The sequence below is a fragment of the Schistosoma haematobium genome, chromosome ZW, assembly GCF_000699445.3.
Source record: "Schistosoma haematobium chromosome ZW, whole genome shotgun sequence".
Classification (NCBI taxonomy): domain Eukaryota; kingdom Metazoa; phylum Platyhelminthes; class Trematoda; order Strigeidida; family Schistosomatidae; genus Schistosoma; species Schistosoma haematobium.
Window position 1 is genome coordinate 63,340,741 of NC_067195.1, and position 17,986 is coordinate 63,358,726.

General features: G+C 34.7%; 1 protein-coding gene across 1 annotated transcript in view; it reads right to left on the minus strand.

The window, feature by feature from the left end:
- Positions 1–5,979: 5,979 nt before the first annotated feature.
- Positions 5,980–17,986, minus strand: part of MS3_00004119 (uncharacterized protein) — a 38,616-nt gene continuing 26,609 nt past the window's right edge. Inside the window, exons 4-7 of the mRNA XM_035731834.2 lie at positions 17,241–17,330; positions 12,871–13,191; positions 6,733–6,848; positions 5,980–6,162 (exon numbers count right to left, since the gene is read on the minus strand). Coding sequence (XP_035589800.2) covers positions 6,790–6,848; positions 12,871–13,191; positions 17,241–17,330 — 470 coding nt within the window. The 3' untranslated portion in view covers positions 5,980–6,162; positions 6,733–6,789. The remainder of the gene's footprint in view (positions 6,163–6,732; positions 6,849–12,870; positions 13,192–17,240; positions 17,331–17,986) is intronic.

Genomic DNA, 17,986 nt, shown 5'->3' on the forward strand with positions numbered 1-17,986 from the left:
GCTCTTCACTTGCTTGTTCGCTCCAGTGTATTTTGCTTGTGCATTGACCTTCTCTGTCTTCTTGTTCTTTGTTTCTTGAATGTGGTACATGGTTTCGATAGAGATCCATTCCTTATGATGATGCTTGTTGTGGCCCAGTACCTGCTGACATGTTGGAGTTGGTGCTTCGTCGATAGCGAGACTCTAATTTAGGGACGAGCCAATCAGAAGTGTTTGAGCAATTACAATTATTAGCCAATCAGAAGACTGCATAATGTGAAAATATATTAAAAGTAAGTAATAAAATACAGCTGATATTCTTCTTTTACACGATTTAAAAACTCGTATGTTAGCATCCTAACCCTAACTTAACACTAAACCCTAACCTTAACCCTAACCCTAACCGTATGCTAGCACCCTAATCCTAACCCTAAACCCTAACCGTATGTTAGCACTCTAATCCTAAACCTAAACCCTAACCTAACCCTAACCTTAACCTTAAACCCTAACCTTACCCGTAAACCTAACCCTAACCCAATGGACGAGTTTCTATTCCATATGCATTGTGAATTCAGAACCTCTGAACCTTAATCAAACCTTAACAAGTTTTTAAATCATGTAAAAGGAGAATATCCACTGTAATTCATTACTTTCATATAATATATTTTCACTTTAAACTAACTTTCTTCTGATTGGCTAATAATTGTCAAGGTCACTTAACATTCGTTCAAAGGTCGTCCTTAAATTAGAGTCTCGCCTCGTCGATCACTTTCTGATTGTCCTCCATCCTAATTTCCTCTTCTTTCAGTAGATCTAGTAAGGCTTGGAACCCGTTGTTGAGAGTTATATTGAATTCGTTGAGTTTGTTAGAATCTTGTGTGAAGGTTGTATTGAATCTTTGTAACGTTGTTTGTCCAGTCGTCTAATGCTTCTCTAGCTTCAGTTTCATTTTTTTAACCACCAGTTAGTGGTGATCTGAAGCTCTCCTGGTTCTCACGTCTTCCAATTACTTTGTGAACAGCTTACTGATTCAAATATGATCTATATTGTTCTCTGTGGTTTGGTCCGGCGCGATCCATGTGATTGTGTGTATTCGTTTGTATGGAAATATTATGTCGTATATAACTAATTTGTTGAATGCACATAGATTTTCAAATCTGTAACCATTCTCATTTCTTTCTCCTAGTCGGTTTCGTCCTATGGTATCTTCATATGCAGTGTTGTGCATTTCAACTTTGGCATTTAGGTCTCCCATCACGATGGTGCGATCCTTTCCTGGGCACTTCGCTATGATGTCAATAAACATTAAAAAAGTGGATAGTTGCGAAGATAAGCTCACACAAAGTAGACATTCGAGGTCTTCTCTTTGTTATGGAACCATTGGTGAGGAAAGTTACACTAATTCAACGTATGTGAACAGTATTAAACCAGACGAATAGATCATGTTGAATTAATTGTTACCAACTAAGTGTTTTTAATAAACAAATTATAATAACGAATCATGAATATAATAGACGGTGATTTTGCACATATTATTAGTGTTGTTAGCATGAATCCGTACATTTTCTTGTTTATTGAATTATGGTACTTTGTGTATTTAATCAATGAAATTAGCATTGAGAAAACACTTATCAGTCATAGTTACAATGAATTTCAATATAAAATTTGATATACAATGAGAAATTGCTACAAATTGCTAAAATTCATTGTTGTTTGATATGTTGACATCTATAGCACACAGTGTTACTTTATCCATAGTCATGGCAAATAAACACGAGTTATTTCTTTATTCAGTTTATGTAAAATTTATTTCATTTATGTGTATTAGAATTTCTATGGCGAGGAAATGCACTGAATTTTTGTACTTGGGTGTATTCATAGGTGATTAAAATATTTATGTTAATAGTAAGATCCTAAATATAGCTTTTTAAGGTCAGATAAAGAGATGAGGCGTAAAATATATGGACACTGATGAGTCACTATAATGAAAGGAATGAAATTTAGACGAAGGTAACAATGGTATAGAGTGAAACGAAAATATTTTGTCATATTTTAGGACAAATATTTTGCAAAATCTTATGATTAGTCATTTTAATTAATAACTGTTATGTTAAGCAAATCACGTTTATTATTACGTGATCTGATATGTTTTATCAAACCTAAGTTTCACTATTGGCTGTCTTATTAAAGAGTACAAATAAGTCTGGTTGCTTAATTTACAACCGATCTTATTGTGTTGACTCTTAAGTCAGCAATACTTTGTTGTTCTTTTTTAAAAGTTGACAGTTGTAATATGTAAAAACTTTGAAGTCATATGTCCATAGGTAATTGTACTTTAATCGACATTGAAATGACTATGATTATTTATAACTAAGATGAATACATTTGTAGACATAAAATTCCTTAGACTGAATGACCTTATTTTGAAGTACTTATTGTTTTAGCTCAAGAAACGAAACTAGCAAAGGACTGAGGAATGTAATTTTGAGCGTGTAAACCAAGAGAAATCTCAAGTTCTAGATCGTCTTCAGTTGAAGATTTTTTCATTCTAGAGTGATGTCAACTGGAGAACCTTTGAAAATTAGGAAGTTGTAAACAAGATTGGTGTTCGTACTATATTATGATTTGACTAAGAATGGAACAATGGATATTGAAAAATTGGCTTAATGGTGGACTGTATTTCGTAAAACCTTAATGTCCAGGATGTCTAGAATCTCATGTGAAGATTGTACTAAACCTTTGCGATGCTGTTCCCCTTGTTGTTCATTGCTTATTTAGCTTCAGTTTCATCTTCGCCACAACTAGGTGGTGATCTGATGCTATGTCAGCTTCTCTCCTGGTTCCCACATTTTCCAATTTCTTTGTGAGCTTTTTATTGTTGCAAATATTGTCGATCTGTTTCTGTGTAATGTGATTCGGCGAAACCCATGTGGCTTTGTATATGCTTTTGTGTGGAAATATTGTGCCGCCTACAACCAATTTGTTGGATTTATATCGATTTGCAAATCTCTCGCAATTCTCGTTTCTTTCTCCTAGTCCATGTCGTCTCATGGTATCTCCATAACCGGTGTTTCCCACACCGATCTTGGTGTTTAGATCTGTAGTGACTTACTTTTATCAAGAGAACGCGATTGGTTTAATGGAAACAATCATTATTATAACCAATTGTACCAGTGTTTGTTCCACTGTACTTGCCTGTTTATCTGTACTAAGGAGATTCTTCCTTCCTTCGATTGTGACCTTGCACGAATTCGGTTACGCTCAGTAACCACACTTGTAACCTGGCATGATCTCGGTATCCTTTCGATACCACGAGATCGCCAGTAAATGCATCTTGACCACAGCCATCAACTGCCTTCTCATATTTGGCTTACGGGGGATTTTATCGGTTAACTGGTACGTAGTCTTCCTGCAGTGGTGATCATAGACAAACGCGACTTGACGCCACGCTACAGATCTATCATCAGGGTAGTCAGGTGCTTTCCGGAGCTTTTCTCTGTGACCGATTACAGCCTCTATTATAGTTGATCTTCCCTGTCTCCATTGCTATCAATAGTGAGTGCATAACATTCATTGTGATTCCCTCCTTATTCGTTTTAAATGATGCTTTGATTGTTCTGGATCCATGAGATTCCCATCCTATAAGTGCATTACGTGCTTCTTTGTGGAGCACTATTACAACTCCTCGTTTGTGGGACGGATTTCCTTCTTCATAACCAGAGGACGCAGGATCTAACCCTTTCTATACAGGTTTGGTCCAATGTGCTTCACGTATTCCAAGCACCACCAGGTTGTATCATCTCATTTACGTCGCTATTTATTTAATCCTCCCAATCTACCACATCGTCCGGACGTTCTATGTACCTATATAAATTGTTGCTCTGGTTGTTAGACGGGGCATCAGCCTCGTGACTTCCGAATAATCTCGGCTTCCATCATGAAGCGTTATAATTCCTCCTTGAACTCGGAGGGCAGAGTTTGAATGGTTTAAATTTTTTATTCTGGTTAGTGATTTTTAAGCAAGATTGTTTTCTACTGAACGGAGTTGCCGACCCCATTCCCAACCCTCCTTCTTTGTGTGGGCTTGGGACCTCCGAAGAATATCGACTCTCACTGTGGGTCGTTATAGTTCTCCTGAATGAAGTTCCTTCAACTCTCAGGACGGAGCTAAAATGGTTTAAATTGTTTATTCTGAGGATTGTTTTTAATGTAGATTGTTTTCGACTGGATGCTGATGCTGATCCAATGCCCAACCCTCTTCCTTTAGCCGAGATTGGGACAGATGATAACCCTAGAATAGCTACATGTGAAGTTTTCTTTACCAGTAACGAGCTGAATTATTATCTTCCTCGAAGTTATTTGACAAACATTAAGCATCGAAACACCTTAAATAATCTTCCACTTCTTGGGTGACGCGTTGACAGCTAAATTCACCATTTTACTTGAATCCATTCGGATTGCGATGCCAGATGTGAATCTAAAATGCTATCGTGAGATACAATCAATCCCAACAAGTCTAGTACTTCAACAACATACAATCAAGAACTCAAATTCTAGGTACGTTGTGTGAGATTGCATTGTATCATTATTATTATTATAGTTTTAAACACAACATGGAATATTTAACTCGACACTAAGTGTACTGGTTATTCACCACAGTATATTTGTCGATTTTTATTATGGAATCGATCAGTTGCCACAACGTTCTTCATAATATGGGGTTTCAAATGCGTTAGGATAATAGATATCACTTCTTATTGATGCTAGCTAGAATGAAATGCTGAATGTTCTCTCGTATCCCAGTCACGCCTTCGGTCCATATGAAAACTCCCAGTTCATCTTTACTGCACCATGAAAGCGCAAGAAGTCTGATATTTGTGACACACTACTCATTTACGGTTGAAATAGTTGATAGTCAGCCAAACACTTCTCAAAAGTAATATCATATTGTGTGTTATATTCGGGGTGAAATTTACCTATCCAGTTGCTTGTAGAACAATTTCACAACATAGCTTACGTTAGTTCATGATAAAAATCTCAAATCCTTATCCCGAATCAAGAACAATATATGGAATCTTGGATCCCTACTAAGGTTCGAAGAGACAGATAATCTGTATCCATTTGGAGGAGTTTTATGTCATCATTTTTCAATCTACTAGAAGAGTGGTCTGCAGAAGACTTTTATAAATTAAGTGATTATGTGAATTTCCCTTTTGTATTCTGCAATGTTATTATCTTTTTTTAGCAAACTATATATATCAAAACCGTTTTCTGGTTGACTGAGAATTGGCTGAAATGTACTCGATGTCGTTTTAAGTTTGTTATTCTACTAAAAGTACTAACACTGTTCATTTCAGATTTTGTTATTCAACCGTATCTGTTGAGTGATTATTATCGTTTACAAGCGATTGAACCCTGCAATCACTATTAATAAAATTTGCATTCTGAGTAATTAATCGTCCTGTTGTATGATTTCAGTAGTCGGTAAGAGTTTGAACAATTTATAATTAAAACCTTGATTCATTTTGAATAGTCATTATTTACAACATTCTTCTCGAGTGGCTCCAAATAAAATCATTCTAAAATAGAATCCTTGCCAACAAATTAACTAACCTATTCAACTAGTTATAATTATTATTTTGCTTGAAACCCGTCCAACTGTTTTTTAATGAATGTAATGGGTGTTACTAAAACAACATATCAATCCACAACAACTATTATGATGAGTTCATTTAGAAACCTCAACTTTTACGAAATACATCTATAACTATCTCAAAAGGAGTTATATTCTACTTTTCTAAAACTACTGACTTTCCAGCTCAGTCTTTGACCCAATAGTTATGAATATGTTTGCAAGTTAAGTAGTAAATAATGAGATATTCAACAGTTCTCCGTGTATTACTTAGAGTCGTCGACAAATACCAGAGTAATAAAGCTAGAAGTTACATATACCTAGCACCCTAGTGACTTTTCAATACAATAAAAATAAAAAATACAACGTAATGTGATTGAATTTTAATCAATAGAAAAATGAAATAAATAGTGGGACTTAATATAAGAAACGTTAACTTGAAAATTGGAAAAATCAATCCATTTTTATTTCAGCTGATGGAAAAAAAATGTTTCTTCCTGAAAATTCGTCGTTTTCTTATGAAATTCGGGCTCTTCTGTCTATTACAAGAGCTGAAAAAAGATTTTTTAAAAACATCAGCATGTAATTCGTGTGGTTTTCATTATTCTAAAGCAAACATGTCATATGTTTATCCTTTCATAAGGGTACGCGCAGATACGCTTACCAGCCATAGGGCAGCAGCCAATCGTGTATCGATCGACATGTATTACTCAAGTTAAGTTTTAGTTGGCATCTGAAATCTTGTTGGAAATAATGTTCCTCGTGGGACTCAAAACTGCTTCACTCGTTGTCCGTCAGAGAATTTACCGTTGAGCTATACTGATCTCAGTTGGTTCAAATTATCTATCTTTTAGGGTGGAAGCATTCCGAATCAAGCTTTTACTACTATTTCATCAAGTAGCTAAACACACATTCCCTGGTGGGCATTTAAATGTTTTATGTACACACCTAGAATAACACGAAATGAATGAACAAACAGCCCCCTGTATTTATGATCTTCAGATAATAAATACGTAACACTATTCATCTCAAAACTAAGAATAACTAACGATACAAAGATGAGTTAATGTTTTGTTCAATGAATGCAGTTAGTAAATGTATAAAAATTCAGTGTGACTCACCTGGTACTTTGATACCAGTCTTGTTTGTATGAACAGTACTTGGCAGGCAGCTGCAGTCTATAAAACAAACAGTTTGCAAAGAAGTACCAATTGTGGACTTGAAGATATCTTTATAACTAGATAATGAAATATAATAATAAATGGATAAAACGGTAAGAAAATTTTCATGCCTAATGAAATACAACATAAATTGCGTAGTATACACCAACTACTCATCAAATAACCTTCTGCTAAAATGTCATGTAACAATGCATTCACATACCAAAACTGATTTCATACAACCAAATTTAGACAAAAAAAAATAACAAGGTTTGCAAAATAAAATGCATTTATTATATTTCACAGTTTCTCATCTGCTGCATACAACCTAAAATTACAATTATTGATATAATTATTAGCAAATGTTCAGCATACTTTAGTTCGAAACGTAACCAAAATTGTAATAACAAGAAGAATAGGGATACAAAGTGTATGAATAAACTTAGTTAAGATCGATGAGTGTTTATATACTGGAATGTAATAATTCAGAGGTTATTTAAAGGTAATGTGATTAATAAATGATTAGGTAGTCGTTCAACATGATAAAATAAACAAACATGCGAACATCAACATGATTAAGCAGAAGCTGAATATCAAAAGACGAAATAAAAACAGAGATAAAAGGTTGAGTACATGGTTGAAAAAGAGATTAAACGTTAATATTAATAAAGGTTATTAGATAAACCCCCGATCACCAGGGCAGACAAAGGCCATTCACACTTTCTGTTAAACGGAGTAACGCTGATGTTTTTATCTATTATTAATTTTAAATGCATTACTTACATTTACCTCATGTCAACTATACAAAACGTGTCTGGCAATTGCATTTGTAAAGACTTTACACCGTTTCAGCTATGGGTTCCTAGGAAGGTGTTCAGAAAATTTTGTAGAGGTCATTCTCTCTTTCCTCCCTATGTACGTGCTATCTTAGGGACATATAAATTCATAAATGCAATTGGAGGTGACGTCAGAAGGGTAATGATCTGCCTTTGAATGGCATAATGAAGAATATGCTCTGCATAGTGGAACCGACTGAGCAGCACGGAAACTTCTTCTCTCCCATAGAATCTTGAAATCTCATCTCCCTCGAACGGAAGGCGAATGAGGACAAGTTTCGTTCCAACAGTTGATTATTTACCATCTATGGGATATTCTTTTCCATATTTCATAATAAATTTCTTCGGTTATCCATTTTTAAAGAGATGTTTTTTCAGAATAGCCAATTATTCATTTATATAATTGATTGCTTGAGGTAATCTACGAGTAGTGGTTGGTTATAGGACACAGCAAATTGGTAACGGAGTTAGAAATTAACGAATTCAACCTTCACTTAAAAAAAGTCAGGGTCATCCAGTAATTGAGTGAGAATTCAATGTACTTATTTGACCCACCAACGTACAAATTTGTCGTCAGCGTCATTGGACGTCATAGATTATTAGTTTATTTTATGTCACATAGCCCGTTAAAATATCATTTGACAAAATCGCCAATCGGAATACCTACTTCTATGCTTCACCAATGATGCGTTTACCAACACTAGCAGCCTTCAGTAAACTCTGGGTCCTTGTTAGTCCTCAGTAAGGTAACTTAACGCCTGCTACAGCCCGTTCAGTCCAGAACACAAATCTCGACCTCCTCTGTTTATTTCAGATCTATGTGGTTTATATACAAGCAGAACAGACCACATGATAGCATAAAATGAAAAATAATAATTATACAAGATTAAGTCAAAAATGGCTGCGAATGTGGGATAGTGTAGCTGATGACTTGTGAATAAGTTAAGAACGGTAGACCGAATTGCTGTAGCCAATAGGTCATATGAAAGTTTATGATAAAAGGGATATATAAATAATCTAGTTACTTAATAGTTAGCCAATAAGAATATATGTAATAATATTCTATGAATAATTCCTAGCGTTTACTATTCCTTTCCTTTATTCTTCATTCGGATATAACAGTTACTTACTTACTTAGGCCTGTTACCCCCAATGGAACATAGGCCACCGATCAGCATTCTCCAACCCATTCTGTTCTAGGTCTTCCTTTCTACTTCTATCCGATTGTTGTTCGTTCTTCCCATTTCTGTATCTATTTCTCGGCGTGATGTGTTCTTTGATCTTCCTCTTCCGATTTGGCCTTGAGGATTCCATGTCAGGGCTTACCGTGTGACGCAGTCGGGTGCTTTCCTCAATGTGTGTTCTATCTACTTCCAACGCTTCTTCCTGATTTCTTCCTCCACTGGAATCTTGTTTGTTCTCTCCCACAGTCGGTTATTGCTGATAGTGTCTGGCCAACGGATCCGAAGTATTTTGCGTAGACAGCTATTAATAAACACTTGTATCTTCTGGATGATGGCTTTCGTAGTTCTCCACGTTTCCGCCCCATACAGTATAACTGTCTTGATATTTGTATTGTCAAGACCATCAGCCATTCAGTTTTTAATTAGTGACCGGAATCATGCAGAAGGAGAAAATCAATATGTCCACTATTTCCGAGCAAATGCAATTATTTCTTCAGGAGTAGCAGAGTCAATTTTTAGATTCTCAAGAACAGGTGCCTGCACCACTTATGCCAAAATGTTCAATCTAGTCCTGATAAGCACCAGGACATTTAATTTAGTCGCAGAATTTATTTTTGATACAGAAAATGGTCATGCATTTGAATCATGGTTTACTAGAATGAAAGATCTTTTTCAAATGGACCATCAAGATGAAGAGGAAGCAAAGAAGATACGATGGCTGACACCGAAACAGCCCATAAGAATATTCTAAAGATGTCACGGGTATTCGAAGCTTGACAGTTTATTTACACGTAACACCTTTATAATCAAAGTATACCAACCCACTCAAATTAGAGGTTAGAAATGAAGGGGTTTGAAGATATATTTGGAAAGCTGTCGATATGTTGAGAAGTGCTTGGTTTAAGTTGACTAGTAGTTGCGAGAGATGCGTGGCACGGTGTACCCACTTGTGATCTGGTGTTGATGCGTGACTGAGCTCCTTCAGATAGGGTGTTTCTAGTAAAACTAATGTGGTCAGCACCAATTTCAAAGACTTACAGAACTATTTATTATTGGGATTTATTTACCGGTATACTCCAAATACAAAATTTTATCTTGCCAAAACACCCAAGGGAGTTGATTTTTGGTCAAATCACTAGTATTTTGAACGTGATATTTTATGAACAAACATCATTACTTCATATTCGTTACAAATACCTCCAGTTAAAAAGGATGCTGATGAAGATTATTTGATGTACGTAAGCAGGATTAATCTACAAGCTGAGTTTCGAAATAAATGTATTTTCAAATGACCAACTTAAATGTTCATTATTTGTTTCTGGATTATAAACTTCCACAAATGCCAATATACGAACACAATTATTAGCCCATATTGAACAAGATGATGAAATGAAATTATAAACGACCACTGTATAGTGTCAACGCCTGCTTAATCTAAAATATGACAGCAATTGTGGAAACTAGAGAAGAAACTTTGGCGAATTATCATGTTCATTCCGTAAAATCAAGCACGAAAAGTAACGTTAATGTTGGCAATTACCCTAAGTTCAAATAAAGAATGCTATAAAATTGTGTTTTGGCCCAGACTTGTCCTTATCAAAGTCACCAATGTAATATATGTTATAACGTTTTTCTAGAGTCACATTAAGTATAATCATGGTATATTTTCAACAATTCCATGCAGTTTAGCTGACAAAAGAAGATACGTGGTTCTGTTAACATAATTAGAGAGAGCATCCATTATTACAATCGCTTCTAGAAAGACATGGAAATTATTGGTGAGTCGTCCAACATTACTTAAAGAACATACATCTCGTTACGCATGTGTGGATATTCTAAAACTCGTCGGAATGATCGAGTGGATTGTTCAATTTAGAGATTATTCTTTTGACAGGACATGTTATTCAACGAGTAGACATGAATTGGATCCTGTTGGCACTAAGTGGATTGATATATATATACTCTAATTGTATAACTGTTTATTGATTACCGTCTCCAACAGTCACAGCCACTTTTTGGCTTGATCATGTACAACTATTATTTCCTATTTTATGGTGTGATGTGGTCTGTTTGGCTTGTATATAAACCAAGTATGTTTGAAATGAATGATTCGTATAATGGAAGCTGGTTTTGGTGTTCTAGACTTAACTAGCAGGGCTAGGAGGAAAAGGGGCCAATAAGGATGCTAGGCTGTTCATGACGATCGATGCGTCATTGGTATGGCACAGTGATAAGATTGTATAAGTTGTATTCTGATTGGGGAATAAGTCATGTGATAATTAGCCGGGCTTAAAAGTCACAACAGTATTTATATTAAATGACTCTTGGATTCAAAGTAACTCACATGCTCTATATGTAACATCCAACGCTAAAACGTTGACAGAGTCAGATCCTTTTGAAAAACATTCGAATTTGCTCCAGAACACATTGGAATGTTGTACTATTAGGAAAGCTATACTGTATTTACAACATGGAGTGTAACCAGTTTTCCGCCCGAAACGACAAGTAACTTATGCCTCCATGAATAAGGTTGATAAAGAACTCGAGCGGTTAAAGAAAACTTGGAGTTATACAACCAGTTACTTTCTCATTATGGTCAGCTCCTATGGTTATAGTTCAAAAAGCCAACTGAACTATTCGTCTATGTGGTGATTACTCTACTGGACTAAATAATGCTTTGCAAAATCATTCATATCCACTACCTTGACCTGAAGATTTATTCATAAAACTTAATGATGGACGTTATTTTGCAAAACTCGATTTATCTGATGTCTGTTTTCAGGTGAATGTTGATACTGATTCTAAATGTTTTCTGACCATAAATACTCATCTTGCACTTTACCAAAACAAAAGATTGCTATTCGGTATAAAACCATCTCCCGAAATTTTTCAACAGTTAATAGTTATTGTGATATCGAATCTTGATGGTGCTGGCGCCTACTTGGATGATATTGTTATGGATTATTGTCTCGTTTGAATAAATTGCTTGCAAAAATATCAGAGTCTGGTTTTCAACTGCAAAAAGTAATTGTGCACTATTTCTTGGATCTTTTAAGTATCTTGGATTTGGATTTGATAAACACGGTCGTCGACCGGATCCGGATAATATATATACCAATAAACAAATGCTTCCGCTGACTGATATAATGGCATTGCAATCATTGTCGAGCATGAATGAATATTATAGCGTATTTATTCTGGCCTTGCAGACACTACACCGTCTGTTAAATCAGCTCTTAACAGCTAATACAACATGGAAATGGTCAGATGAGTGTTAAAATTCCTTAGATAATATCAAGAAAATCTCATACTCTCATTTATTACTGACTCATTACCACCCGAAATAGGCGATAGTTGTTTCCGCTGACACTTTTGATTATGGTATTGGATCTGTTATCAGCCACCATTTTCCAAAAGGTGAGGGAAAACCTCTAGCTCATCCATTGAGATCTCTAAATGCGACAACGAAAGTATAGTCAAATAGAAAATGTAGGGTTGACTTTGATTTTCGCTATCAAGAAGTTTCATAAAACGACTTATGAGTGTCTACTTACATTGTTTATGGGCCTCAAACACATTCTTTCGATTTTCAGGTCCAAGTTCGGCGTCCTAGTGTTTATTGCTAATCGCTTGCAACGTTTGCCCATGATATAAATCTACAACAAATTTCAGTCAAACCGATGCTTTCTAGATTCATTGCAAGGCAGGAGTTCGAAACGAAGATTTTGTCATTGCCACTGTATCTCTGGCAGTAGATATTAACCAGATACCACAAACCGCAACACAAGTAGCACCTCTGTCAACAAGGGATACTAAATGTACTAATTAAACAAACGGTGAGCTTAAAGGCGTTATTCGTTATCTCCTGATGGAATGACTTGTTTAACATACTAGAGATGGGTGGTGATTTTGTGGAAGCAAATTTAATTTTCATTATAAGTTCCATCATCTTTGCATGTTAATCATTCCGACCATTTAAAACTCAAAATCATTTAAACTCATCACATAAAGCTTTATGAAAAAACTTAGAAAATCTATTTGAGAAGTTATATTTCAAACAGCGAATTTGAAGAACCTACTATGATTCACTGCATTTGGCGTCTGGATCTCAACACGCTCGGAAAATTGGGTTTTAATGGAGTTTTTGAAAAGTGCCTTAACTTTATAAATGTAATTTTGGTCTTCTGATATGTCCATAATTATATTATTCAAATGTCCATCAACCCGATATTTCATAACTGAGAGTATAATTAACTTCGGTTTTAGACGTCGATGAACGCGAACCAATAAATAGTATGATAGACACTCGCTGAATTTCTCACTTATCTTATTCCAACTGAGTAAATGAATTGAACCTTCTGCAATGGCAGTGACTGTCAAGCCTTCCACTTTGGGAAAATCTAAAAATACATTAAAGTATGATTATATTTGAAGATATGAAGAAGGGAAAAGAGAGTTGTCAACAAATATACACATTTAGATACCGTAGATACGTATAAACAATAAACAATGGTATTTTATACAAACATATCTGTTTACTCATTTCGGGATAGGATATTTAAGTGACCATGTGACTGTCAGTTGCATTTATTCGACTCTGTTGGTTAATTTTTGCTCAGTTGTGGGATTAATTCGAATGTCTTACCTACTAATCAGTATTGTTAAACTCTGAATAAAATACTGATAATCATTACTAGACTTAAAGAAGAATGGAAGACATGATACTGGAAAATAAATACTGAAATTAAAAGAATAGTGATTTTTATTAACATAAATCATACAGACACGGGACTAAGGTTTTTCAGTCATGTGTAGTCATTTTTAAATTATCCCGCTAGGAATAAATTCGATTATGATTTAAATGTCAACTGAGTCGCTATACGTATAAACGGGATAAAAGTAGAAGACATTTAAAACTGCTCAGCTGTCAATTGCTGCACAGATGAATTATGCATTATGCCAAAATGGTGTAGTAAAGAATCTCAGTGGTGGATACACTGTACATGAGGACGAATCGGACGAAATTGGAAAGTTCACTCTTAATAAACACAAATTTATAGTTGCTAGTTGGCCTGAAAACAAACTTAATCAACAATAAGTGAAAATCACCACCTTTTAAAATACATGACCTGTCCTTTACGTACAGAATTCAAGCATGGAAACAAAGAAACAATAAAAAGAATGTCGATATTTCAGTGAAGAAAGTGTTCTTTTGGATAATGATATTTTCTTAAACTGTACAGTCGTAATTCCACTTAATTTTACAATATGTACTCTATAATGAGATATAATGTTCACCACTAAGCTGTTATTCATTTCATCACAAATTTAATGCACAATACTCCGTGTCAGGCGGAGATCGTGTAGCTTAAGTTGTTCATCACTGAGGGTGATCCTTCCTTTGAAATACATATTTTATAAAAAAAATCATCTGGATTTCGTCGACTGTCCCCTATTATAGAAGTTACATTTTCATAAACTCGTAATCATCTTAAGTGTTCCGCTTCCTTCGAAAATCCTACGCAAACGATCATCTCTTTTAAAATCAACTCAGCTTCACTAATTGAAACAGACTTGGCTGACAACAGCGCTGACTAGAAATTATATTTCTAAAACGAATTCACTACTTTTATGAGTCCGATTACAGAGATTTCATTGGTCGGCTAAAATGACGCTTTTGACTGGTTGGAAAATGGTAGGGCTTCTAAAATAAGTTTCATACCCTTAAACATTATTCCTATTAATCGTATTCTATTATTATATTGATCTATAAATATTTGAGACACGTTGACTTATTGACACTTTGGACGGTTTGTATTCATGTCAACACAATGCGGTTTAGATCAGTCTAATGAAGTCCTAAATTCGTCACTAAAATACAACTCTTGGTGATACTAAGTGACAGTGTCAATATAAATCTAATCCACTTGCAAAGGGATCTACATTTTGCGTTAATCCAATGCTACTATTAAACATATCTAGTTGTATTCATTCAATCCCATTCATTCATTACTAGTGTATATGCTAGTGAATTCAATTATTGAAATATTTACTTAAAAACATTTGTATTCTAGGTCTTACTAAATTCATTTATCCTCAGCCTTCGATTATAAAGATAACAAATATAACACAAACAATAACATGTTTAAAAGATGTTACTTTGAAGAATGCTCTAAAAATGCACTTCATATTTAAATAATCAATGTTTTCTGTCGAAACAAAGCAGAAACTTGGTGATGTTAGTTCTTGAGAACATATTTCTGATAGATTACATTCCGAAGGTATCTATTTAGAAGTGAGCGGGCTAAAATACGAGTGGAAAAAGGCGCACGCCAGTAAGAGTGAGCTTCAGAGGGTGCACTTTGTTAAAGGAGATCATTGTCAAAAAGAATAACAGTTTTAATGGTGTGAAACATGTTCGATTTATCCTCTATCCCTTTGCCTTACGACTAGTCGGAAATGTATTTATCTAAACGTGTGATGAAGAGTCTACTCTTAACAAATAATGTAATTTTCCAAATTCGGTCACAAATTGCTACAGTTAATACCCTAGTTCTATTATCTCGTACATCTGTTTAGAAGAGTTGGGATATAATCTATTGAAAGGGATGTTTATGGATTGGATTTCCAACAGATCAAGAGCATGTCAGACAATTTCAGGTGGCCGAAAATGCGAAGGTCATAAGCTTGATTACGACTAAGTATTTGCAATAAAAATGCAATAATATATAAAATGTATTCGTAACTGTTTTTTTTTTGGGGGGGGGGATAAAATATTTGATTAGAGTTAAAACTGAAACAACTATGTACGAAATCAGCTAATTGCATTCTAGGAGATAGTTTTTACTCCTTACCGGAATGGATTTGCAATATATGTGGAGCAATAAAAACGAAAACATGCCTAAATTTTATAATCAAAAATTCATAGTCAGCGTCATTCATTAAATGTTGGCGTGTTTGGCAACAAGGATCAAATGACTAGGTTTTATTGAGAAATAATGAGATGAACAGGTGGAACATATAAGGTGGGCCTCATGGAATTATTAATAATATTATTAATGTACGGTTATTAAGTAAGTATATAGTTTACATAATCATTTGTTTCAGTTGAAACCGTACTTAGATTTACGTTTGGCAGATAGAAACGTTTAAACAGCTTCTTAACATTAGTTAGCTTGAATAAGCATCCAAATACACTTCTACAATATCTTATACATGCGTAATACAACAAAGGTTACCTATCCCATCAGAGGCAGTGTATATGATGGAGTCTTCAACAATCAGGTAACCTTTAGCGACGTTATATGACAGACGAAAATTTTGATTTGCAGATTCATCATTTGACAGCGTTAGCATTCATACCGGTCGTAGATATCATGGGTGTATTTAGTAGTCGAATAGAGTTACCGTTCTGCATAGTGAATGACGAGGAAATCAAAGAGTTAGCAAACTATTTTAAAGACATCTTGATCGTGAGACCAGAAGGACATGGAGGACTCATCGAATCGATTTTTCAAATCGCACTGTGAAACTCCTAGGATTCTGTTGTAGAAGGCCACAAGACGGACAACAACGGTACATAAAAAGAAGCATAAGAAGGTAGCAATACATACAGAACTTGTAGTAGATGGTCGATAATGGACTATATATGTGGAATAGCACATAATTCGAATATTCAAATCTAAATACGTTAAACTGTCTTACGAAAAAACGAACAGTGCTGTGAAGGGGTGACATAAATGTTTGCTCGCGCTTGTATTAATGAGAACCAATCCCAAATACGCGTTTGTCTTAAATGTCTTCACAAACGCATCGATCTAGACACTGCTAATCTACTGTTTGTCTGTCATTGTCAAACCATATGTTGAATAAGAAGATCTTTGAAATAGTGTATTCGAAGAGGACAGTCTGTTTAATGCAACATCAAAGCGTGCAAAACAGAGATGAAGTCAAAAAGCCTAAACAAACAGATAAATGGAATAAACGTACATTCGCTTCAGTAGTTTCGTTATACTATCAAACGTACATGAAATATAACTAATACGTACCTAATTTAAATGTCAAAGTTAATTCAACGTATTGTACTTGCACTATCATGTCCTTTTGAGAGGTGGTAGCTTCATTAATTCAGCTTCAATCAAAGTATCTTGGGATTTCAAATCAATTAACTTACTGGTAGTTTGTTTATGAATGAAATACCTAATTTAGAATACAACCCTTGTAGTTTAACTATCCCAACCACATATACTACTATAAATATCACTGTTCAATCCCATCTACAGTGAAATTTTACTGATAAGCTGCATTGCATTTGCTTCAAAATACTGCGAGTAAAATGACTCATCTGTCATCTGTGGAAACGAAAACGACCTGTATATTGTCTGTTTACATGACAGCGTTTCAATATGTCAGAGAACTTTGTTATTTAAGTTTAAAAATACGGAATTACCTTGTTCAGTTGGACACCTGTCTTCTTCATCGGGATCTGGGAGTTGAGAGTTATGAAGATTTTCAAGAAAAATATTCCTTTGATCATTGCCTAGATAATCGGATAAAAATAATAAGTATTTCAATATCACTTTGTCGAACAATTTAAAATTAATGGTCCATTGAAAATGCTTGTATTGTAATCAAATGGTCGTTTCTTGTTTATACGATTATCGAAATCTTGCACAGCAAATGAATGCTGTTTAGCTGTCTGTTTGATTTAAATATCTACTTGTCAACTTTGATCATCATCGATGTTTTAAATGTAAAACCTACTGGAATCAATCCACGCTTCATGAAGTCATCACTTTGTTCGTGAGAAACTTAAGGGATAAGTGAAACTATGTTTATGGTTGTAAGCACACAGTTTACTACTCTCATTTTCCTTATCACTGTTGTATCGTTGTCTACATTGACTCCATTTTTTGATCTACTGTTATAAAGAGTAACAACCTGAATATATATATTCTATTACAAAAGATACTGTACTTAACAACGCTCTCTTCAATGTCTCAATTATAAAAGGTGTTTAACATTGAGCATTGTCGTAAACTGAGATTAACGGGATACAAATTAATCGTGTACATGATGAATAGTTGGCTTATTGCTAAACTAAATATCGTCTAGACACCACATTTAATTAAAAGTGAAATTTTAACTGACTACTACATTTCAAAACGTATTTTATTCAGCAACATACCACTCTCA